General features: G+C 40.7%; 1 protein-coding gene across 1 annotated transcript in view; it reads left to right on the forward strand.

Moving 5' to 3' along the window:
* The window catches only part of GPAT3 (glycerol-3-phosphate acyltransferase 3), a 64604-nt gene that overhangs the window by 22273 nt on the left and 16001 nt on the right, over positions 1-26330 (forward strand). The window contains exons 4-7 of the mRNA XM_052641732.1: positions 12566-12836; positions 18126-18200; positions 18869-18958; positions 21738-21831. Coding sequence (XP_052497692.1) covers positions 12566-12836; positions 18126-18200; positions 18869-18958; positions 21738-21831 — 530 coding nt within the window. The remainder of the gene's footprint in view (positions 1-12565; positions 12837-18125; positions 18201-18868; positions 18959-21737; positions 21832-26330) is intronic.

The raw sequence follows: 26330 nt of genomic DNA on the forward strand, positions 1-26330 counted from the left end.
TCTTTATGTAGTCAAACTTATCAGTTTTTCTTTTTATAGCGTCTGAATTTTGAGTTTTTTGGTAGAAAGATTTTTCCCTCTGCCAAGTCCTAAGGGAATTACCTAATTTTTTTTTTTTTTTTTGGATTACTTTTATGGCTTTAAAAAAACTTAAATCTTTGATTCATTTATTCTGGTCTGTTTGTCCAGATGACTATCCAGATGTTGCCAACTCCCTGTTGCCATCTCTACCCAACTGGTTTTCAGTGCATCCTTCATAGTTTCCTGTGTTCTAGTATATTTTTGGATCTATTTCTGAACTTTCTGTTCTGTAACATTTACTTGTCTTCTCTTGCACGGGGATGTTGCTTTAATTATTGACATTTTAACAGATTGTTTTAGTATCTGGTAGGGAGAAGGAAATGGCACCCCACTCCAGTACTCTTGCCTGGAGAATCCCATGGACGGAGGAGCCTGGTGGGCTGCAGTCCATGGGGTCGCTAAGAGTTGGACACGACTGAGTAACTTCACTTTCACCCATTGGAGAAGGAAATGGCACCCCACTCCAGTGTTCTTGCCTGGAGAATCCCAGGGACGGGGGAGCCTGGTGGGCTGCCATCTATGGGATCGCGCAGAGTCAGACACGACTGAAGCGACTTAGCAGCAGCAGCAGCAGGGATTGCTGTTTGGTCACTTTTCCTTACAGAAAACTGTCTTGATAATTCTTACTTTTGACCCGTATGATCTTGAGATTTAGCTTGTCTGTGATCAAGAGGAAATACAACATCTGTTTTTATTGGCATTGTGTTAAATTTGTAAATTTGCTGAGGGTGGTTTGAAATTATCAGTGTTGAGTCTTCCTCTCCAGGGATATTACATCTTTCCATTTGTTTAGGTGTTTTTTTTTTTTTTTTTTTTTTTGTATCGTCCAGAGGTGTTTGAAAGTTTTCCTTAGATAGTGTACATTTCTTCTTAAGTTTATAATTCTAGCTGATATTATAAATGGAGCATCGTCTTCCATCGTATCTTCTGACTGGTTGTTGTTTGTATATTGGAAAACGTTTGATTTTAGTAAAGGCAGGATATACTCAAATAAGAATTTTCCTACTGTATGTAGATTTTCATATTTCCTTGTTTTTTTCCCCCAGGTATGCAGTTATTTTATTGTCAAATAGTGATAGATTTGCCACCTATTATTCAACTTTAGTCTGTATTTTATTTCTTTTCCAGTTTATTTTCTTTCTTTCTTTCTTTCTTTTTTTTTTTTTGATTGCATCACACAGCATGTTGGATCTTAGTTCTCCGACTGGGGATCAGACCCATGCCCCCTGCAGTGGGAGTCTGGAGTCTTAACCACTGGACTGCCAGCAAAGTCCCTCTCTTCCAGTTTATGCTTCCTTTCTTTCCCTGGTCTAATTGTTCTGGCTGCTGCTTCAGTTCCGAGTTGACTAGCAGTGCTGTTAGCTGTCATTCCTACAGGAGACAGGCCTCCAGTGTCTTCCCAGTAAGCATCAGGTTGGGCTTGATCTAGTTTTCCATCTTATGGTAAACACGTCTTGATGCTCGTTTTGTAAGTCAAGAACAAATGTTGAAGTTTTGATGTTTTTTCAGCATGTTTGGTGATGAATATACATTTCCCCCCCTTAGGCCTATTTTGGTAAATTACATTAATAGCATAATATCTGAGTCATCTTTGAGTTTATGGACTAAACATTGCTTGACCATGATGTGCCAGAAACTGTCTGCCAAAATTGAAGTTAGGACCTTTTGCAATTGATCCTTATACTTGAGGTTAATGTATTACCTACCAACTTACTTTCCCCCCCTCCTTCCCTTCTTTCCCTTCGTCCCCTTTCTTCTCAGATTTAAAGGTTTGGTAGAATTCCTTGTAAAAACAGTTTGGGTCTGGGACTGATAACATTTATTTACTCCCATATTATTTCATTTGTGCAAATGGGTTCTCTTTAGAGCATTCATCTCTTGGTGTCAGAATTAGTAATTTTTTTTTTAGTTAGAAAGCCAACACTTTTGCTCAGCTTTTTATTAAATTTGTCAGGACTTTGTGCAAAGTTCTTATTCCTTTTATACTTTCTGTTTATATATATATTTTTCTCTTTTTTGGTTGTGTTGGGTTTTCATTGCTGCGTGTAGGCTTTCTCTATTTGCATCACACAGGGGCTTCTTTAGTTGTGGTTCAAGGCTTCTTGTTTCCATGTGCAGGCTTCTCTAGTTTCTAATTTCATCTTTGTAAATTCTTATTTCATACTTATGTGACTTTCTCCCCTGTCCTTATTTTCTTGCTTGGATTAACTGATGGGATATATAGGTATTTAAAGTAAACTTTACCCTTTTTATGTAAAAAAAAAAAAAAAAAGTTGAATGTAACTCTTAAATGTGCCAACTGGGGAAATGTTACTAGAGGTGCATAATTTCATAACTCTAATGCTTTTTAAAAAACCAGGCCATCGTGATAGAGTAGCGCTTAGGAAACCAGAAGAAGTGCTAAGTCAGCACTTATTTTTAGCGCATATCATGTATATGATAGTGATAGCTTCATGATAGTTCTGATTTTTTCCACCCCCTTTTGTTTTTGACCGTGCAGCTTGAAGTATCTGTGTGGAATCTTAGATCCCCCACCAGGGATTGAACCCAGGTGCTTGGCTGTGAAAGTGCCAAGTCCTGACCACTGGACCACCAGGAAATTCCTTGCCCCGTTTTCTTTTTATGGTTCTGTTTTATGGTACACATGAATCTAGTTCTAAAGCAGGGACACTTGTAAAACCTCTGCGTAGTGATTTTGTTTTCAGTTTGCATTGTTTTCACATTTTTGCTTTTTATCTTCACCAATCTCTCCGTTTCCAAGAAGACGGAAACTTCAGACCTTAAAACAGCATCCAAATGACCGAGCAAATGGCAGCTCCTCTTACAAGTACATTGTTCATTTGACCATCAGATAGATAAAATATCAATCATAGGTGAAAATAAGAGAAAGATGTTAATGTGTATGAAATCTCAGTGTTCTAATACTAATTGGTAATAATGTGGTTTTCTCAATCCTAAGTATTTCTTCTTCTAAACCATTTTAGGGGGCTTCCCTGGTGGCTCAGCAGCAAAAACTCCACCTGTAATGCAGGAGATGGTGGGTTCGATCCCTGGGTTGGGAAAATCCCCTGGAGGAGGACATGGCAACCTACTCCAGTTTTCTTGCTGGGAAAATCCCGTAGACAGAGGAGCCTGGCAGGCTACAGTCTACGGGGTCACAGACTCAGACCTGACTGAAGCGACTGAGCATGCACAACCGTTTTAGGTTGTAGAGTAAGTGTGTTAACATAGATTTGTCGCTTGTAGCAACAAAATAATAATGTGATTCAGAGGTGAAGGCCAGTCCAGGTTTTGTGGGGGCCTGACTCTTAGACAGTTTGGAGACTCTCTTTAAGAAAAATAATACTCAAAATTAGATGCTTCGAAGGGTCTGTGCAGGTGAGGAAACTGAGGCTTACCCTTGTTAATGGCACGGTCCATCTGTCTTTGGCTCAGAGACCTTGAATTCATTGTACAGTCATGGCTGAGGATGTAGCAGGTTATTTATTGGGACCAAAAGCGATAGAAGCTGTTTTCTCCAAAACTTGGCTGGGTGACAGTACATGTTACTGTATCTCTGTTAATATAACAGATGTAGACAATTTTAGAATATACCTTAGCGACAGCAGTAAGCATTAAGGATGATTATCCTTTCTAAACCTTGACTAATCTGCAAGATACATGGGGCAGCTGCCTCTGCCTCAGAGAAGACTTGAAGAGGAAAGATACAGGGAGGACATCTGTGTGCTGAGTCATAAACTGGACAGAACAGCCTCCTGAGAGAACCTGAGTCTGGCCAAACTATAAACCGAGGGAGTATTAAATAGACCACTGCCCGAGGGCTGTTCTTTGTTGGGCTTGTAGTGGGAAGACCTAAACAGATGTGCTCCAGTCTGTAAAGATTCCTGCCCCTGTTAAAAAAAGCAACAACAAAACAGTGACTTGAGTTCTGGCTTCCTGGGAAAGATGATTGAGCCTCGTTCAGTTAGTGACAAGTGTGTGTCCAGATTACTGGCAGATGGAGGCCACTTATAGATTTTCCCATACTGAAGTTCCATTTCTTCCTTCAGAGGCAGAAGAGATATTAGGAAGAACTACTACTTGAGTAGGGCTTCTGTTTAGCAAGGAAAAACTAGGCTGATGTGGAGTTGATGGGGGAAGATCTTAATTATGTCTTTGAGGTTTGTGAAAGATCGAGTGTTGGACAGAGTAACATGGAATTTGGAAACCTAGGATATGAGGGAACATTTGGTTTCAGAGTCACAAGCTTCGGTTTTAAATCCTGGTTCTATTCCTCTTTCTCCCCATGGCCCTGGGCAAGTTAATCACTCTGAGTCTTAATTTCCTCATCTGCAAAATGGAGATAATAGACAGTACCTCCCAGGATTATGGGGATTCCGTCAGTGTACGTGTCAAGGGTTTAGCACACAGTCTGGCATCAAGAAGTGCTCAATAAATGTTAGCTGTCTTTTAGTTCAGGAAAGAAGACAAAAATATCCATGGGAAGTGTAGGTGTGATTGGCTAGAGCCTCTAATTGAGAGGCTAAAAGCTGAAAGCTGTGGAGACCTTTTTTTTTTTGGCCACACCATGTACCATACAGCATGTGGGATCTTAATTCCTTGACCAGGGATCGAACCTTGTCCCCTGAGTTGGGAGCGTGGAGTCTTAACTGCTGGACCACCAGAGAAGTCCGTGTGAATGAAGACTCTTAAAAAAAAACACCCTGAGGCATAATTAGGGTACGTTAAGCTGTACAAATATCAGCTGTTCAACAAGATGAATTTTTACATGTAAACCAATGTGACTACCCCCCAGATTCAACCAAAGATTGTATTCATCATCTCAAGATTCTTGCAGGCCCCTCTATAGGAGACATCACTCATCCCTCAGTCCCTGCTGTAACCTCTCTTGCTTTCTGTCATCATCATTTAGTTTTTCCCATTTATTGAAATTCACATAAATGGAATCATACAGTTCGGGCTGTTTTGTATCAGTTTTCTCACCCAGCATAATGTTTGTGCAATTTCTCCTTGTCATGGCATGAAGCAGTGGGTTTTTTTTTTTTTTTTAAATTGCTGTGGACTATTTCTTTATATGGGGCTTCCCACGTGGCCCATGGTAAAGAACCCACCTGTCAAGCACAGTCAAATGCAAATGCAGGAGATTTTAGAGACGCTGGCTCCATCCCTGGGTCGGGAAGATCCCCTGGAGCGGGGCACAGCAGCCCACTCCAGTATTCTTGCCTGAAGAGTCCCATGGACACAGGAGCCTGGCAGGCTACAGCCCATAGGTTCACAAAGAGTCAGACATGACTGAAGCGACTTTGCACACACACATTTCTTTGCATACAAATATATACTAATTTGCTTACCTATTATTGTGTTAATTGACATTTGGGTATTTTACAGTTTTTAGCCATTAGGAATAAAGCTGCTATGACCATTGTTGTGAACATATTTACTTTTTTTTTTTTATACACACCTTGTAGCAAGATTGCTAGGTCATAGGGTAAGCAAGTGTGTTTTAACTGTTGAAAACTGCTAAGTGATATTCCAAGATGGTTGTGCACTCTCAGAGCTGGGCCTGAGTTCCATAACCTCTTGAGTGCTTGGTATTTTGGGCTTTTAAAATTATAGCCATTGTGGTGGGTAAGTAGTAGTATATATCTCATTTTGGTTTTTTTTAAAAACAGCATTTTATTAAAAATGGCACTTTAAGTACTTTTCTCTCACTATGTAAAATGATGTGTGTGCTGAGTTGCTCAGTCGTGTCTGACTCTGTGACCCTATGGACTGTAGCCTGCCAGGAACCTCTGTCCATGGGATTCTCTAAGCAAGAATATTGGAGTGGGTTGCCATTTCCTCCACCCTGGCGTGATCTACTCTACCCAGAGATCGAACCTGCATTGTCAGGCAGATTCTTTACCACTGAGCCACCTGGGAAGCCCATGTAAAATGATCCATATGCTTAATTGAAAAATTAGACATGGCAAATGTATAAATAAGAAAATTAAAAAAAATCCCCCACATGAAATCCTGTTACTCAGAAAAGACCTAATATTTTGATGTCTTTCCTCATAATTTTTCCTCTATTCCTATATATTTTTTAAAAGATAGTTATTTTATTTTTTTTTTTTTTGGCCTTACCACATGGCATGTCGGGTCCTAGTTCCCTGACCAGGGATCAAACCTGTGCCCCCTGCATTGGACCGCCAAGGAAGTCCAAAAAATTAGTTTATTAGATTTGGGATTGGCCCCTTGTGTCTGTATTTTTCTGGAGGAGGGTATGGCAGCCCACTCCAGTATTCTTGCCTGGAGAATCCCATGGACAGAGGAGCCAGGCGGGCTACAGTCCATAGGTCACAAAGAGTTGGACATGACTGAAGTGACTGAGCACGTATTCATATCTGTATTTATATAGAAACCAAAGATAGTCTAATGTGCAGCCAAGCTTGTGAACTACTGAGTTAGTTCAATTTTTTTTTCCCTCTCCTTTCTGTATATGTTAGTTCTGTATATGTATATAGAGTGGCCTGGCACACTCTCTGTAATGACTGAATGAACAAATGAATGAGTGCTTTTGATTTAGATGAGGAAATTGATTCCCAGCTAAATTGACTTTTCAAATGAGTTTTTAGACACATTAAAAAATATATATATAGTATTCATTTTTAAAAAGTAAAGAGAATAGTACAATTAATCCCATTATACCCATCACCCAAATTCAACAAGGATTTGTTTCATCTATGATTTTTTTTTTCAGTTTTTCCTTTGTGGAAGTGTTTTTTCATTTAAAGTTTAACTAGAAATGCAATATGTAAGCAATGTAGAAAATCAGAGAATACAGATAAGCAATCAAAACCACCATATTCTCACCTTAGTGAATGTCCTTCTATAGAAGTATTTTAATCTTTTTTTACAGAAGTATTTTAAAACTAATCTAGATACTATGTCATTTTACCTCTAAGTACCTTAGTATGCATGCACCTCAAAAACTTAACTTTAAAAAAATATAATCGAGGTACCATTATTATACTAAGTTGATAACAGTAAGCTGGATTTTAAAAGTTAGTTAAGAAGGAAAGCAGTTGTCATCAGGAACACAAAGAATTTGCTATGAAAAAGCAGAGTCAAATCAGATAAATTATGTGCCGGAAATTGTATTTTGACTAACAGCCCAGGGAATTTTTTGCACATGGTATGTCTCAAGGTTAGCCTTGTTGTATTACAGGTAAATTGTTTTGAAAAAAGGTGACAAAAAGTGGACTAGAAACCTGTGCAGTTGTGTGACTGCGTAGTTGGTGAACTGGTTAGTGTGTTAATATCTGTGATGATTAATGAACTGGAGACGCATGAGGACAGAGCTCAGTGGTCTCTTAAGGAATCCTTGGCCTTGGCCTGCTAGCATTGCATCAGGACCTTGAACTACGCCTAAGTGACTAAACATGGGTCTTATCTCACCGGAGCTTGGCACTGAATATTTCTGCTCTTTAATCCCAGCAGCTCTGACTCACCCCACTCTCCAAAACCCAACGGCATATAGTTAATTTTTACAGCTACTTTACCTTGGTCTCTTTAATCAAGCAGATTGCATTTATGGATCAGAAAGGATACTGGGGCAGGGGAGGGAAGAATGTAGGACCGGCTTCCTTGCTGAGACCAGAGCCCTTCAGAGGAGCTCCTCATAGCAGAAAAACAACCTTGTTGCCAGGAGGGAATGGCAACCCACTCCTGTATTGTTGCCAGGAAAATCCCGTAGATAGAGGAGCCTGGTGGGCTTGGCTCACAAAGAGTCAGACATGGCTGAATGACTGAATACACACACACACACACACACACACACACACCACACACACACACCACACACACACACACACACACACACACACACAGAGTAAACTTTTTTTTAAAGGGAAGTAGTATTTACTTAGTCCTGTAATAGATAAATCATGAAAATAGAGGATTAACAGATACTGTCTCCATCGATTCCTTTTTTCTCATAGTTGTGGAAACACTCAACATAAGATCTACCTTATTAACAAAATTTAAAGTGTACAATACAGTATTGTTAACCATAGGCCATACTGTGCAGCAGGTCTCAAGTATGATTTTTCTTGAAAAATTGAAGCATAATATACATAGACAATGGTGCAAAATTATAACTGTACAACTTGATTATATTTCCCAAAGTAAATGTATCCATGAACCTCTCATTTAAATCAAGAAGTGGAACATTACCCATGTCCCAGAAAGTCCTCCTGTTGCCCTCTCTAAGTCCCTACAGGATGAGGAATTTTTTCTTTTTGTTAATTCCAAACTAAATTTTTAAATTTCTTGTGGAAATAGTGCTAAAGGAAATTTCTATTTCATGGTTCAGTTCAGTTCATTGCTCAGTTGTATCCTACTCTTTGTGACCCCATGGACTGCAGCACATCAGGCTTCCCTGTCCATCATCAACTCCTGGAGCTTGCTCAAACTCATGTCCATTGAGTCTGTGATGCCATCCAACCATCTCATCCTCTGTTGTCCCCTTCTCCTCCTGCCTTCAGTCTCTCCCAGCATCAGTCTTTTTCAGTGAGTCGGTTCTTCGCATCACGTGGCCAAAGTATTGGAGGCTAAAGTACTCCAAGTACCAATTTCATGGTACTGGTACTGCATGATCTGTGGTCACGTATATTTTGAGTTAAGTAGACTTTCCTTGTATAGGATTCCAGCTCAAACAGACTAATTCACACAAAGTTTCCATGAGAGAGTGTTTTAAACTCTGAGCTTCTGACGTTTGGAATACAGCCCATTGGTAGGTTAAGGATTAGTTTCTCTACATAAGCTGGTTATATCCACTTCTGATGTGTAGTAGACCCTGATTTTCTGTAGTAATCACTGACCCAGAAAACATACTTTACAGCTGCAAGATGGAAAAACGAGCATGACGTATAAATGGGCAGTTATTCCAAGGGTTCACTCAGCTAATTTAGAGTTAATTATATTTGAGATGGTTTTAACTTAAGCCTCCATTTTTTTTAACAGGCCTGTCATAGCTGGTATTATTTATGTACCAATGACTTGCTCGAGGCATGGGGCACAGGAAGCTTGTGCAATTCATCTCTTGCATTAGATGGAGATAGTTGTTGTAATTTTATCTTCATCCCAAAATATGAACCTTGTCGGGTTGGCCGAAGCATTTGGTATAAGGACAAAGTTCAAATGTTTGTGGCTTTCTTTTTTTGAAGTTAACTTGTAAAACAAAAGGAAATAACTCCTAGAATCAGGGTTTCATCAATTTAAGAATTGTGGGTCACTGAAGGATCAGGATTAATTTATTAACAATAGCGAGGTTTCCTTAATGACAATAAAAACCCAATATTGAAACATCTGTGCTAGTTTGATACATATTTATATGGCCCTGCCAACCCCTGAAACTACTACTCTGATTTGATGTTTATTATTTTTATGCATATTTTCATAATTCCCCTATACATGTGAAATGAAGTGAAGTGAAGTGAAAGTAGCTCAGTCATGTCCAACTCTTTGTGACCCCATGGACTATATAGTCCATGGAATTCTCCAGACCAGAATACTGGAGTGGGTAGCCATTCCCTTCTCCGGGGGATCTTCCCAACCCAGGGATCGAACCCAGGTCTCCTGCATTGCAGGTGGATTCTTTACCAGCTGAGCCACCAGGGAAGCCCCCCGCCACCATACATGTATGTATCCTTAAATAATACAGTATCTATTGTTTTGCATTAAGCAAACTCTAAAAATAATCACCTTTCATGTATTACTCTGAATTATCTGTTTTTTTCTGATGTTTGGAAATGATCTAAGATGTTTAGTTAATTTAAAAAATTACTTATTTACTTGTTTAATTTTGGCTGTGCTGGCTCTTTGTTGCTGCGCAGTCTTTTCTCTGGTTGCAGGAGCGGGGCCTACACTCCAGGTGCAGTGTGTGGGTTTCTCATTTCGGTGGCTTCTCTTGTGGAGCACAGCCTCTAGGGCATGCAGGCTTTAGTAGTTTGCATGTGGGCTCAGTAGTTGCAGCTCCTGGGCTCTAGAGCACAAGCTGAATAGTTGTGCAATAAAGACTTAGTTGCTCCTTGTCAGTGAGATCTTCCTGGCCCAGGTATCAAACCTGTGTCTCCTGCATTGGCAGGCAAATTCTTTACCACTAGCACTACCTGGGAAGTCCTCTGAAAAAGCTTATTTTTAGAGGGGCTGGTGGCTCAGATGGCAAAGAATCTGCCTGCAGTGCGGAGACCTGGGTTCAATCCCTGGATCTGGAAGATCCCCTGGAGAAGGAAAAGGCAGCCTGTTTCAGTATTCTTGCCTGGAGAATCCCCATGGACAGAGGAGCCTGGTGGGTTACAGTCCGTGGGGTCACAAAGAGTCAGAAATGACTGAGCGACTAAGCATACACACACTGCTATCTCCAATGTGTTTCATTCAGCAATTTCCCAAGTAACTGGTCATCTCTCCTCTCTAGACTTAAAAAAAAAAATCTGTACATTGGTAAATAATGAAACTCTTGTACTGCTAAATATTGGCCATATTGGATAGAGTAACCTGCTGTGAGTGGTACTGCAGTACCTACGGAACATGAGGGTAATTCAGTAGAATGCTGGTTTATTCTCTAATTCTGATTAAACCCTTTGCAGAGATGAAGAAAGATTAAACTACTTGGACTGAACTAACAAGATAATCTAATGATCATTCAAGAACTTACTTTAGTGCTTTCATTCTTAAGGTGGTTAGGTATTAGCTTTACTTTGGGCAAAACTGAAAGAAAACCCACCCCAAACCCCAAAAGTAAAATCAGAAAACTTTAGTCTTTGTAAGGATACTAAACACTTTCCCAACTGCTCTCCATCCCCATTTTATAAAGAAGGACGCCAAGTTAGGTGACTTATCAGTTACACCTGGACAGAGAGCTACCTGGTGGTGGTCCTGATAGAACTGGACTTTGGACTTCACATCCTCTTTATTTTCTACTCCATTATGCTGCAGCTCTTTCAGAAAAAAGAAAATGGGTATAGTATAGCTGCTTCTTTGGATACACATCCAAGTTCTCCAGCAGGTAGATAACATAGCTCCCTCCACTGTCCTCAGTGATTTCCTAGGAAATGGAAAAGTGAGGAAATCAAAGGCAATCTTCTTTCAGGGAATTTAACATCTTAATTCTTGACTTTTCTAATTAAATTTGGATGTAAATTTGTTTGTGATGCGCCCCATAGGGACAGATGGATAGCCATGTCACTGTGTATGCAGCTACTTTTTATTCTTCGATGATCTTCTCATTTATTATTATTAATACATGGTTAGAACTGGGTGGTATTAGTCATTTTTCAATTTGTCAAACTTACGCTACTTTGAAAAATCTTTGAATTATTTTCTTTATGGAAAATACAATAAATAGTATAAAGAGGAAAACCTAACAGCCCAGAGTAACCTCTTAATTTTTTTCTTCTTAACATTTTTACTGTATATACGTTTCATAGAGTTGAGTAAACCAGAGTTTTAGATCTTGACTTTTTTCACTTAACATTATAGTTTTGTTTTTGTTTTTTTTTTAAAGATGCACTATATTGTGTTATCTGGATCGATTATAATGAAAAATACTACAGTAAACACTCTTGCCTGCATTTCTGATTATTTTCTTGTGACAGTTTCCTAGAATTGGAATTATAGTCATCGGCAAAACTATTTTTAGTTTCTTTATGCCAAACAGATTTTGACAAGATTGCTCCTTAACTGACTACCTTAAACCAAGTGTTCAGAGTTAAACGGCAAAAGTCATAGGACAAACTGACATCAGTGCCTCTCTCACATGATTCACTGAAAATAATCCAGTTCCATACTCATACAATTGAGTATGAGAATACCTGTGTCATTTCTGTCTGAATTTTATCATTAAACAAAGATGCTGCTGATTTGATCATGTGAATAGGCCGCTGTGTCTGATTCACATTCTTTGATGACTAAAAAAGGCATTGAATATTTGTTAACTATTTATGTTGTTTGTATGAATTCAGTTCATGAACTTTGCTTATTTTTTTTTTAGGAGCCTGTGTTTTTCTTATTAAATAATTTTTACAAATTAAAAACATCAGCCTTTTGCTATTTGTGGAAAATACCGTTTGCCATTTTGCTTACTTTCTGGCTTTATAGTTTTTCACTGGGGGAAATATAAACCTTTGTTTCTACACGATCTAGGTGTATACTCGGGGGAGAGTTTGTGAGTTCTTGTGCTGATGATACATAGGGATGAATGCAAGCATGAGGGTTGCTGAGGACAAGATTCCTCTGTAATGAACTGAAATCATCCAATAGAAGCCATTTCATGGAGACTCTGATTTTACCTCTTTTCTCGCTACAGTTGCTCACCCTTTATTTCTGAAATCTGCTTCATGTTACCCATTAGATGCATTTGTCTTCTGCGTAAAGTAGCCTTTTTGATCACTTGTTCTTCTGTCCGATGGCGTTTTCTCATGTCCTGATGCTTTCTTTTAAGGTATTATCCAAAGAGACGAGTCACCCATGGAAAAAGGGCTGTCTGGTCTGCGAGGAAGGGACTTTGAGCTGTCTGACGTGTTTTATTTCTCCAAGAAGGGGTTGGAAGCCATTGTGGAAGACGAAGTGACCCAGAGGTTCTCGTCAGAGGAGCTAGTGTCGTGGAACCTCCTCACGAGGACCAACGTGAACTTCCAGTACGTCAGTCCGCGGCTCACCGCCGTGTGGGTGCTGGGCGTCATCGTGCGCTACTGTGTTCTGCTGCCTCTGAGGTGCGTCTCCCCGCCGGCAACCTGATGGTACAGCTACTCCAGCTTTCGTTTTATGTACTTGCTGCCGCTGCTAAGTCACTTCAGTCGTGTCCGACTCTGTGCGACCCCATAGACGGCAGCCCACCAGGCTCCCCCGTCCCTGGGATTCTCCAGGCAAGAACACTGGAGTGGGTTGCCATTTCCTTCTCCAATGGGTGAAAGTGAAAAGTGAAAGGGAAGTCGCTCAGTCGTGTCCGACTCTTAGCAACCTCATGGACTGCAGCCCACCAGGCTCCTCCGTCCATGGGATTCTCTAGGAAAGGGTACTGGAGTGGGGTGCCATTGACTTCTCTGTTTATGTACTTATGATTTTTTTTTTTGAGGTGTACCTTATAGTCTTTATGGAATTTGTTACAATATTGCTTCTACTTTATGGGGTTTTTTTTTGTTTTTCTTTTTGACCATGGGGCATGTGGGATATTAGCTTCCTGACCAGGGATGGAACCCACACACCGTGCATTGGAAGGGGAAGTCTTAACTGCTGGACCATCAGGGAAGTCCCCCAGCTTTCTTTTTTTAAATTATGTATGTAGTGATCACACCCGAGTATTAGTGGCAGTAATCCCACCCCTTCCCATTTATTAGTAGAAAACACCACTGAATGTGACCTCCTCAAAGACATATTAACTCCTCTCTCGTGTCTTCCCCAGATGAAAGTATATATTCAGAATCCAGTATATATCCATCTGGATCCATGTCGCTTTTTTAGTCATAGATAATTTGAGGATGGATTTTCATTGTTGTTGAGTCGCAAAGTTGTGTCCGACTCTTTGCGGCCCCGTGGACTGTAGCCTGCCAGGCTCCTCTGTCCCTGGGATTTCCCAGGCAAGATTACTGGAGTAGGTTGTCATTTCCTCCTCCAGGGGATCTTCCCGACCCAGGGATCGAACCCATGTCTCCTGCATTATCAGGTGGATTCTTTACCACTGAGCCACCCGGGAAGCCCTGAGGATGGGTAGAAAAGGGAAGATAGAAAAAAGAAGGGAAAATATGTACAGTTTCACGTCCACCAGAGTGTCATCCAAACTGTGACTCCTCTCTTCACTGGTCTGTAGCAGTTCATAACTGCACAGGAGAGAAAAAAATTCCCGAGAGTGGTTGCCACATGGGAGAGATATTTGGGAGGATGAATTTGTTGCACCTCGCTCCATTTTGATCTCTCACTTTTGCATTAAAAGTTCACCAGTTGGGTCCCCTTTGGTTCTAAGTTAGCATGCCTCCTTATGAGGAGTTAGCCCCAAAGCCCAGTTTACTGGAGTCACAGTGCGGAGCATAAGTAGAAAAAGTGATGAAGCGCAGGACAAGCTGGGCAGCGGGAGGAAGTGGTTGAGGTCTCTTTGCTGTGATGGTGGCAGGTGGAAATGTGGCTGCCAGGCACGACATGTCGTTGATGGTCTTGCTTCACTCCCCTGGATGTGGCCTTGGTGTGCTCTCAGTAGGGCTTTCCAGGCAGTTGCTACCAGCCAACTAAAATTGGCACGTGACTTGAAATGTCTTTACCACCACTAGGGTGGCCTATTCTTGCCTCACTCAGATTTATTACAAGGAAAGAGGTTGCTTAAGTGTAGGCAAAGGCACATTTCTACCAAGCTGTTTCTCTTTTCTTGTCCTCTTGTTGCCAGTGTCTAGATGGTGGCGGTAGGAGGGAGGGGAGGGGAGAAAAAAAGTTAGATGATTGGAGTATCTTTGGGGAATCATTTCAGCTGTGATAACAGAGTGAAATTCGGAAATATTGCTTGAACATTAAGTGAGTGTTCCCAAAGTGGGGTTTATGTTCTCTGGGGATACACAAGTTTATCCTTTGGTGTGTAAGAATGAAATGGTTCTGCTTTGAGCGTCCCTGGTAGCTCAGTGGTGAAGAATCCACCTGCCAGTGCAGGAGACACGGGTTCGATCCCTGAGCCAGGAGGATCCCACATGCTTCGGAGGAACTAAGCCCTTGAGCCACAGCTATTGAGCCTGTGCTCTAGAGCTGGGGACCTGCATCTGCTTAGCCTGTATACGCCAGTGATTGAAGCCTACGTGCACTGTGGAGCCCGTGTTCTGCAACAAGAGAAGCTACTGCAGTGAGGAGCCTGCGTGCCACAACTAGAGTAAACTCGTGCATCAAAGAGGACCCAGCACAACCAAAAAAAAAAAAAAGTTCAACTTTTACTTATTGGAAGTTTCTAGTCTGTTTATACTTAGCACCTTCCATTGATATTATTTTATTCTTATAAAGAAATGAAATTTCAGTAAAGTTGAATAATATATAGATGAGCTCTTACATCTTCACTTGGTCCATTAGTCAGACACTGTATCCAAGCAACCTGAAGAAAGAGTGAGGATTTTACAGTCCAGGGTGCTTGAGATGCTCTCCTATGTTGGTTAGCTTCCACTTGCTGGATTGCTATTGCTATTGTTAAGTCACTTCAGTCGTGTCCGACTCTGTGCAACCCCATGGACGACAGCCCACCAGGCTCCCCTGGTGGGATTCTCCAGGCAAGTACACTGGAGTGGGTTGCCATTTCTTTCTCTAGTGCATGAAAGCGAAAGGTGAAAGTGAAGTCGCTCAGTCATGTCCGACTTAGTGACCCCATGGACTGCAGCCTACCAGGCTCTTCCATCCATGGGATTTTCCAGGCAAGAGTACTGGAGTGGGATGCCATTGCCTTCTCTGACTGCTGGAGGGGCCCACCAAATAGTGATATGATTCTGTTATCTAGTTTAAATTTATACTCATAAAATAGGTACATGACATACAAGATTCTTGCAAATAAACCACAGATTTAGGATAATCCAGTAATGTAAGCCCCCAGCAAAAGAAGAAAATGGCAGAATTGAAGCTCCTCCTCTTAGTACATACCCTTCATGTGAAAGAATTACTTTGTAAGTACTTTTTAGAAGAAGCAGTTTGAAGGACTTGTGGACACAGTGGGGGAAGGAGAGAGTGGGACACATTGAGAGAGCAACTCTGACATAGTTTATAGAATAGCTAGCTAGTGGGAAGCTGCTCTGTTAGCACAGGGAGCTCAGCTTGATGCTCTGTGATGGCACGGCCTAGAGGGATGGGATGGTCGTCGGGGACTGGGAGAGAGGCTCGAGAGGGGATATATGTATACTTAGAGCTGATTCACATTGTTGTACAGCAGAAACCAACACAACATTGTAAAGCAATTATACTCCAATTAAAAAAAAAAGGTAGTTTCTGCAAAGTGAGCATTTAAAACACAGATTGTGCTAAAATTGATTGTGTTGATCGTGGTATAACTCTGTGAATGTTCCAAAAACCATTGAATTGCCACTTTAAGTAGGTGAATTGTATGACATGTGAATTGTATCTCACTACAGTTCTTCAGCAAAACAGATTGTGCCAGAAAACTTGTGTCATCTGTGAGAACTCTCACGTTGGCTCACTGACACTGGAAGACAGAATTTTCCATTAATTTAGCAAATTAAAATGTTCAGTAGTTTTGAACCCAGCTGTTAAGCATAAATATATGACCTCTTCTGATTTAATGTGTTAGGAGCAAATGATTCATTATGCAAGGTGGCAGTATTTTAAAAATGTGTATAATTGATGGATGAGATTACCCAGTCCTTTAGTTATTGCATTAGTGGCTGACATGAAAATATGGTGTCCAAAGAAAATGAAACAGACCTTCGAACTGCTGTCTCAAAAGGTGTTAAACCAAGACTTTAACAAGGTTTAAAACCCTAACAAAGAATTTATAAGGAAGCCCTATTTATCTTGAAAGATTTAAAATCTCAGTCTTTTCTTTTTGAGTGATTCTATTTACAATTCTAAAAATAACTTGTTTTTGAAGTGACTGGCCCAGATATTAAAACCACTTTTTAAAAATTAGAAAGCGTCTGTTGAGATGAGAGGTCCTGTCTATCACCTTGTTTACTAACTTCTGAGCTATTTAGAACCTCACGAAGGTACAGCAGTTAAATTTGCATGGAAAATATAATGTGCTGTTCTTATTATGAAGGAAACTTTAGGTAAAACTTACTTGCCATTTGCTATACATTTTAAATTTCTTTGAGGAAAATTTGATTTTTTCCCTTTAGTCCCCATGATTTAAAAAGACCCTGATGCTGGGAAAGATTGAAGGCAGGAGAAGGGGATGACAGAGGATGAGAAGGTTGGATGGCATCACCAACTCAATAAACATGAGTTTGAATAAACTCCGGGAGCTGGTGATGGACAGGGAGGCCTGGCGTGCTGCAGTCCATGGGGTCGCAAACAGTCGGAAACGACTGAGTGACTGAACTGGACTGAACTTAGAAAATACAGGAAAACAAGTTATTTTTAGAGCTTTGCAAGGTATTTTCTTTTATAGCCTCACTAGGCCACACCAGAATAACTACTTTCAACCTAAAGTGACTCCTTTATACATTATGTGAAAGGAAAAAAAAGTGAAAGTGTTAGTCATTCAGTCCTGTCCGACTCTGCCCCTCCTGAACCGTAGCCCGCCAGGCTCCCATGGACTGGGATTGTTCAGACAATAATACTGGAGTGGGTTGCTATTCCCTTCTCCAGGGGACCTTCCTGACTCAGGGATCGAACCTGGGCCTCCTGCATTGCAGGCAGATTCTTTACCATCTGAGCCACCAGGGAAGCTTTATACACTGTTATGAGTGACATATGTACACCATGTGTAAACTAGATACTAGTGGGGAGAACAGGGAACTCAGCTCAGTGCTTTGTGATGACCTAGAGGGGTGGGAGGAAGGCTCAGGAGGAAGGGGATACGTGTATACTTAGAGCTGATTCACTTTGTTATAGAGCAGAAACTAACACAACATTGTAAAACAATTACACTCTAATAAAAAATATTTTTTTAAATTAAAAAAATAAAAAACTTCAGAAAAGCAGAAGAGCAAGATTTTATTCTCTCCACTAGCCTGATTAACCCTTTGATAATTGCATAGACTGAATGGGGCAGTTTTGTGAACACATTTCCAGGTCTGCTCTATACATCTGTAGGCTGGTTACGTGCTTGCTGTTTTTTTGAAAACGGTGTCAAACCTTACACAGTATTTTGAAAGTTAACGCTGCTTTTTCTCTCTCAGAATGTACCAAGAACTGTTCTTGTGTGTCAGAATCTATAGATTTGGTTGATTCTTTGAATGACTGCATCATATTCTGTAACGTGGATGCTCCACAACTTACTTGTGGTTTTGTTATTCTTGAATTTTATGTTCCTTCTCTTTTCCCCCTGCTGTTCAACTAGCTTTTGCATTACCTTTTCTTTTCTCTTTCAGGCTTACCTTGGCTTTCATTGGGATCAGTTTGTTTGTTATAGGAACCACCCTGGTTGGACAGCTGCCGAGAAACAGGTGAAATGTTTTTTTTTACCTCCCAGCCATTTAATAGGATTGTCCCTTTTCTTTCTTTTTACATTAAAAAAAAAAAGTTTTCTGGCCATTTGCGTGGCATGGGGAATCTTAGTTCCCTGACTAGGGATTGAACCCGTGCCCCTGCCTTGAAAGCGTGGTGTCTTAACCACTGGACCACCAGGGAAGTCCTGGATTGTCCCTTTTCTTAGCTGTGTCCACAAAGAGAATATTTGTGTGATTCCTGTGTACTGCCTCAAATTTATGGCCTTAGCACATGTATTAAAATGCTGCTCACTTCATCTTCAGAGTCTCTATGTGATTTTCCATCATGCTTGCTGACAGAAGTTGCTGTTACAAAAGAGAAAGTGAAGAGGAGGAGGGAGAAAATAGACTGAGCAACTGAAGGAACACAAGAGACTCTTGTAGGATCATCAGACTTGTGAGGCCAAGACCATAGATGCCTCAGCTTATCTTGGTCAAGGATTTGTCACGATGGGAACCATTTTCCATTAGAGTTTTGTCCTAAATGCCTCAGTGGGACCTTGAGAATTGAACTGTGCTCGTATTTCAGAACATAGTATGCTGCTGTGAAGGAACACCCTGGAGCTTTGTGTTATTTCATAGGAGAGCCCAGAGCTGCACAATAAAATGTTTTCTGTCTCTTTCAGACTCAAAAACCTGCTGAGTGAACTGGTCCACCTGACTTGCTGCCGCATCTGTGTTCGTGCCCTCTCTGGAACCATTCACTATCATAACAGGTGAGTGTGTATCGCTTTCGTACCTGCTTTCTCAGGTCAATCTAGCATGTGACTGACAGGAGTGGGTGGGGGAAACAAGGGAAGTAAGAGTACTTCCGGAGTGTGATGGAGTGTCACAGATAGCAATGCACCTGAACACTTTTCGAAAGCAATCCAGGGACTGCCCTGGTGGTCCAGTGGTTAAGATCCACCTTCTAATGCCTGGGCGGGGCTTCAGTCCCTGGTGAACTAAGATCTCACATCCCGCAGGGCAACTAAGCCCGCACGCCACAACTAGAGATGCCCAAGTGCTGTAACAAAGAGCCAGCACAGCGCCCCCCCTCCCTCTCAGGCAATCCATTTGCAGAAAAGTGAAAGTGAAGTCGCTCAGTCCGACTCTTTTCGACTCCATGGACTGTAGCCTACCAGGCTCCTCCCTCCATGGGATTCTCCAGGCAATACTGGAGTGGGTTGCCACTTTCTTCTCCAGGGGATCTTCCCGACCCAGGGATTGAACCCGGGTCTCCTGCATTGCAAGCAGACGCCTTAACCTCTGAGCCACCAGGGAAGCCCCATGGAACATGACGATAAATATGTAATGACACCTAATAATTGGGCATTTATGGTGTGCAGGCCTGGCCTGTGATTCTTTCTCCTAGGTTATCTCTAAGAGAAGGTGCTATTATACCGTTTTATAGGTGAAGAAGTGGAAGCTCCGGGATTGGTTGTCTAGGGTCACATGCCTAATAAATGTCAGAGTTAGGTTTAGAATGGGGTTAATTAAATTTTTTTTTAAATGGTGAAGGTGATAGGGTTGTAGAATGGTGGAAAGAATGCTAGACTTGGAATTCTGAGGCTGGTTTCTAGTCTCAGCCCTGCCAGCTTCTAAAATCCCAACACTGAGCTGAAAACAGAACCTAGCTTTCTGCTTCCCTCACCCCTTCATCAGGAAGGAGAAAGGTGGTAAATGAAGTCATTAGCCACATGAAGTTTGTTTTGATTGTTTTTGAATTGCTTTTCTGTAAATTCAGTTTTTATATACTTAATATCATTAGCTTAAAAATTCTAGGACAAACATCTCTTTTCTACTGACTAGATCTTTTTTTAAAAATTAAAAAAGATTTTATCTTTTAAAGGTTACTTTCTACTTACAGTTATTACAAAATGTTGGCTATATTCCCCTTGTTGTACATTACATCCTTGAGCTTATCTTACACCCAAGAATTTGTACTCCCCACTCCCTCACCCCCATATTGCCCGCCCCCACTTACACTTACAACCATTGGTTTGTTCTCTGTATCTATGTGACTGGATCTTTCTGTCTAATTTGTAGAAGGAAAACATTTCATCATTTGGCTTTGCCATGTGTTACCAACTTAAAAGCCCTTTTATATTTCTAAAATTACATGACTTTTGTGATTGGGCTGTAAGTTTTGGGGTGAGAATGAGAAGAAAATGTTTTGGTAAAAGTGTGATCAAAGGAAACACCTTCTTCAGAAATTAAATGAAAATGAAATGTTAGTAACTCAGTCATGTCTGACTCTGCGATCCCATGGACTGTGGCCAACCAGGCTCCTCTGTCCATGGAAATCTCCAGGCAAGAATACTGGAGTGAGTTGCCTTGCCCTCCTCCAGGGGATCCTCCTGACCCAGGGATCAAACCCTGGTCTCCTGCATTGCAGGCAGATTCTTTACTGTCTGAGCCATCAGGGAAGCCCCTTCTTCGGAAAAGGTGCTTTAATTACATAGAGAGTTGTTCACAACTTATTGTAGAATTGCTTCTAAGTTTAAGGAAAACATGCTGAAGTTGTTATGCATTTTGTTCCCTTTCTTCTCTATTTAGGCTCAAAGAAAACTACTTTGCTTCAGTAGTGTCAAATACTGCTTAAACTTTGGGACAGAGGTTGGCAAACTAAACTATGAGTCTGTAGGCCGAATGTGGTCGGTCCTCTGGTTTTTGTAAATAAAGTTTTATTGGAATACAGCCATGCTCATTCATTTATGTATTATCTGTAGCTGCCATTGTGCCAAAACAGCAGAGTCCAGGAGTTTTGACTGGGATTGGCTGGCTTGCAAACCCTAGAGTATTTACTGTCTGGGCTTCCATAGGAAAAGTTTGCCAACTTCTGCTTTAGGGGGATAAGGCAAAGGAAACTATAGTACATTTACTGTGGATCACTCTGAAGCAACTGAAAGTGATATTTATGAAGATTGAAATAATACAAAAATACTTCGGATAAAATAAGGAAAGCTTACATATCACAAAGTTTATTAAAGTGATGGAATCTTTGTATTGATAATTCAGTCTAATATTAAAAAATTTTTTTCATTCTAAAAGGACAATATGATCATTACAGAAAAGCAATATAAATATATGTAAAGGGAAAACTGTGGTCCCCCCCCATATACTCTTACCCACCTCCCATCATACTGCCTAGAGACAACCCTTTTAAGATGAGCCCATATATTTGAAAGTTTCTTTTTTTTAGTGTACTTTAAAAAACAAAATAGCATGAATTTCTCCAGGTGTATTGTGAGTTAGTTGCTCGGTTGTGTCTAACTCTGCGACTCCATAGACTGTAGCCCGCCAGGCTTCTCTGTCCATGGAGTTCTCCAGGCAAGAGTACTGGAGTGGGTAGCCATTTACTTCTCCAGGGGATCTTCCTGACCCAGGGATCACACCCGAGTCTCTTGCATTGCAGGTGGATTCTTTATCATCTGAACTACTGTGGAAGTTGCTTTTTTGCAAAATAGTGGCCATTTTTCAATGTTTAGTGTTAACCACTGTATGTAATTGCAGGCAGTACAGGCCCCAGAAGGGAGGCATTTGTGTTGCCAACCATACGTCCCCAATTGATGTTTTGATCTTGACAACGGATGGGTGCTATACTATGGTAAGAAGAACTCACTGGTATTTCAAGTACTTGCATGTTCCGTGGATTAGTCAGACTTTTATTTTATTTTGGTACAAATTAGAAAGTTAGTTTTATCTTAGAAAGTGACTGGGTCATACTATATAAGTAAGTCTATAAATTATTAATGCCTAGTCACTTCAGTCATGTCCAACTCTTTGTGACCCCATGGACTGTAGCCTTCCAGGCCTCTCTGTCCATGGGGATTCTCCAGGCAAGAATACTGGAGTGGGTTGCCATGCCTTCTTCCAGGGGATCTTCCCAACCCAGGGATCGAACCCAAGTCTCCTGAATTGTAGGCTGATTCTTAACCGTCTGAGCCACCAGGGAAACCCATAAATTACTAATATATTTACCTACATTAATAATGTATTTGCATTATTTATATTATTAATATATAATTACATGAGGAATATATAGTGCAAGAGAAAGAAAATAGTCTTTATATTTAAGGTAAGAAATTAATGTACTGAAATGTAGATACACTTGAGCATGACTAGACTTCATAAAGTTGATTCCATCTTGCTTCTAGAATCCCTGCAGTGTTTAACGACACTTTAAGATGGTAAAGTCATCCTCTTTAGAGCTGTACAAATCCCTCACCAGCCAATTAGTTCTTTCTCCCTTCAGGGAGTCATATGCAATTAAAAAAGAAAAAAAAAACAACCTGGCTCTTTAGTGAAGATCAAGCAAGAAAGGCTACTATTTATACCACATTGCCTTTGTCAGTTCTTGCTGACAGCCCCCAAAGAAAAGACAAAGCCTACTGAAATCAAACACCTCTAAAGACCTTTTTGTGGCATTTCTTGCATTTTTTTCAAATCTAAGGTGTTTCAAGTCAGTGGGTGTTTTCTATCACCCTGAAGAACTTGTCAAGATTTCCTTCATTGCTTTCCTGTGAGTGTCAGGTTAAATCTGGAGAATCTCTAAAGGTGTTCTTTTCTGCATGGTGGTAGATACGCCCCAAGCTGGCGTGTGAAATAGAAAGATGGCACAGGTATCCTGAGATGTGCTTGGTCGCTATGTTGTGTCTGACTCTGCGACCTCATGGACTGTAGCCCGCCAGGCTCCTCTGTCCACGGAATTCTCCAGGCAAGAATACTGGAGTGGGCTGCCATGCCCTCCTCCAAGGGATCGTCCCAACTCAGGGATCGAACCCAGGTCTCCTGAATCGCAGGCAGATTCTTTACCTCCTGAGCCACCAGGGAAGCCCAGGATCCCAAGGAGGGAAATTCTTTTCATATCTCTTGTTGGTGACTTGGGCTTCACACAGAGAACGGGTGGGTTTGGATTTTTTAAATTTTACTCGTCAGCTCCAGTAACTGATAGTAGGGGTCCGGTGTGTTTTTCTGCGAAAGCATTTGAAGGGAACCTTTATTTTATTTATTTATTTAGAGATATAGTTGATGTACAATATTACAGAAGTTTCAGGCTTACACAATAGTGATTTACTGTTTTTTAAAGGTTATACCCCATTTATAGTTGTAAAGTATTGGCCGTATTCCCTGCGTTGTGCAATATGTCCTTGTAGCTTATTTATTTTCTAGATGGGAGTTTTGTACCTCTTAGTCTCCTACTCCTATGATTGATAGTCGTGGTCTGGTGTGCTTTCCTGGGAAGGCAACTGAAGTGTCTGTAGGCCACCACGGAGTCCTGGTAGTTGGATTGCCTGTGGGTTATACATTCGTTGAAGGGGGTTTCAAGACCTTTGTAAAAACTACTTTCTTATTGGCAGATATTGTCTAAAATATAAGTTCAGATATATAACTCTTGGACAACTACCTTTTAACAAGTTATAAATTTCTCTAAGTTGTGGAGCTCTTCCTGAATCTAAGGAAGCTTTAACCACCTCTCTGAAAAGACTTATGGGAATTTGTAGTTCTTGACATTTTTTAGGTTAGCAATCAGTTAATATTTATGTATCCTTTTTTTTTTTCAGAAAAACAATAGCATGCATTTGCTTTATACCAACAAATATTTTTATGTAGTTCCAAGATGTTTATGGATTCCTAAAAGCCCATCCAGAGACCCTCATGTTAACAGTCCTTGATAGACCCCACCCAACTCTGGGTGTATATAATAATTCCTTGCATTTAAGTGGACAAGAATGTTCACATCCATTGTAATCTTTTGTGACCTTTCACATCCATTGTGACCTTCCCTGTAATCCAGAGAGGTTAGGGCTGAGATGTTTAGCTGAGAAGGCAGCTGTTTTCCTACAATACTATCTTTGTAAATTTCTTAACCAACTTGCCTAATCATGATTTTATGTTTCTGAGACAATACTCATTCTGTGTCTTAGTCAACAAAGATTTGAGTATAACTCATTTGTGACTGAAGGCCTCAGAATTTTCTTAGAATTTCTGTGCTTCTTGATCATATATAATTGTCATTACAGCTTCAATATACAATTGTATAATTTACAGTATTAGCCAAGGCTTAGAAATAGAACTGCAAGCTTTGATGGGTTGAGTGATAAAAACCAAAAGCCTGTTGGATTTATTTTTTACTTTTAATTTTTTAATTGTAGTTGAATACAATGTTATATTGGTTTCAGGTGTACAATATGATGATTCATCACTTATGTACACTGTGAATTGATCAGCACTATACGTTTAGCATTTGTCTGTTCACCATACAAAGTTATTGCAATGTTATTGACTGTATTCCCTGTGCGGTACATTACATCCCATGGCTTACTTGTTTTGTACCTGGAAGTTGGTACTCTTAATCTCCTTCACCTATTTTGTCCTTCTCCCCAGTCCTATCCTCTCTAAGCCAAATGGATTTTTCGAATTCAGGTATTTTCCAGTAGCTCACATTATGAATAATGCTGCAGTTTAAATGTTGTGCATATGTATTTCCATTTTATTTGGGGTGTATCTTCAGCGTAAATCCTAGAAGTGAATTATTGAGTTTAAGGATAAATGTTTGTGTAAAGTGAAGTGAAAGTATTAGTCACTCAGTTGTGTCTGCTTCTTTGAGATCCCATGGGTTGTAGGCCCCAGGCTTCTCTGTCCATGGAATTCTCCAGGCAAGAATACCGGAGTGGGTTCAATTCAGTTCAGTTCAGTCACTCAGTCATGTCTGACTTTTTGTGACCCTATGAACCGCATGCCAGGCCTCCCTGTCCATCACCAACTCCTGAAGTCCACCCAAACCCATGTCAGTCTAGTCGGTGATGCCATCCAACGATCTCATCCTCTGTCATCCCCTTCTCCTCCTGCCCTCAATTTTTCCCAGCATCAGGGTCTTTTCAAATGAGTCAGCTCTTCGCATCAGGTAGCCAAAGTATTGGAGTTTCAGCTTCAACATCAGTCCTTCCACAGAACACCCAGGACTGATCTCCTTTAGGATGGACTGGTTGGATTTCCTTGCAGTCCAAGGGACTCTCAAAAGTCTTCTCCAACACCACAGTTCAAAAGCATCAACTCTTTGGTGCTCAGCTTTCTTCACCATCCAACTCTTCACATCCATACGTGACCGCTGGAAAAACCATAGCCTTGACTAGACAGGCCTTTGTTGGCAAAATAATGTCTCTGCTTTTTAATATGCTGTCCAGTTTGGTCATAACTTTCCTTCCAAGGAGTAAGCGTCTTTTAATTTCATGGCTGCAATCACCATCTGCAGTGATTTTGGAGCCCAGAAAAATAGCCACTGTTTCCACGGTTTTCTCATCTATTTGCCATGAAGTGATGGGACTGGATGCCATGATCTTAGTTTTCTGAATATTGAGCTTTAAGCCAACTTTTTCACTCTCCTCTTTCACTTTCATCAGGAGGCTCTTTAGTTCTTCTTCACTTTCTGCTGTAAGGATGGTGTCATCTGCATATCTGAGGTTATTGATATTTTTCCCGGCAATCTTGATTCCAGCTTGTGCTTCTTCCAGCCCAGCGTTTCTCATGATGTACTCTGCATATAAGTTAAATAAGCAGGGTGACAATATACAGCCTTGATGTACTCCTTTTCCTATTTGGAACCAGCCTGTTGTTCCATGTCCAGTTCTAACTGTTGCTTCTGACCTGCATATAGGTTTCTCAAGAGGCAGGTTAGGTGGTCTGGTATTCCCATCTCTTTGAGAATTTTCCATAGTTTATTGTGATCCACACAGTCGAAGGCTTTGGCATAGTCAATAAAACAAAAATAGATGTTGGTTACCATTCCTTTTCCTGGGGATCTTCTAGACCCAGGGATTGAACCCCAATGTCCTGCATTGGAGGCAGATTCTTTACCATCTGAGCTCCAGGGAAGCTAATGTATATGTAATTTTAATAGATATTGCCACGTTTCCTTCTATGAGTGTTATAAGCTCCCCATCCCAAGCACTGTATGAGTACCTGTTTCCCACAGCCTTGGTTCATTGTCATGCTTTTGAATCTTTGCCAGTCTGTTGGGTCTGAAATCATATTTCAGTGTAGTTTTAATTTGTATTTCACTTACTTAGACTTAATTGGAAAATCTCTACTTGTAAAAGCTATCAT

The sequence above is a fragment of the Budorcas taxicolor genome, chromosome 6, assembly GCF_023091745.1.
Source record: "Budorcas taxicolor isolate Tak-1 chromosome 6, Takin1.1, whole genome shotgun sequence".
In the NCBI taxonomy this organism is placed as follows: domain Eukaryota; kingdom Metazoa; phylum Chordata; class Mammalia; order Artiodactyla; family Bovidae; genus Budorcas; species Budorcas taxicolor.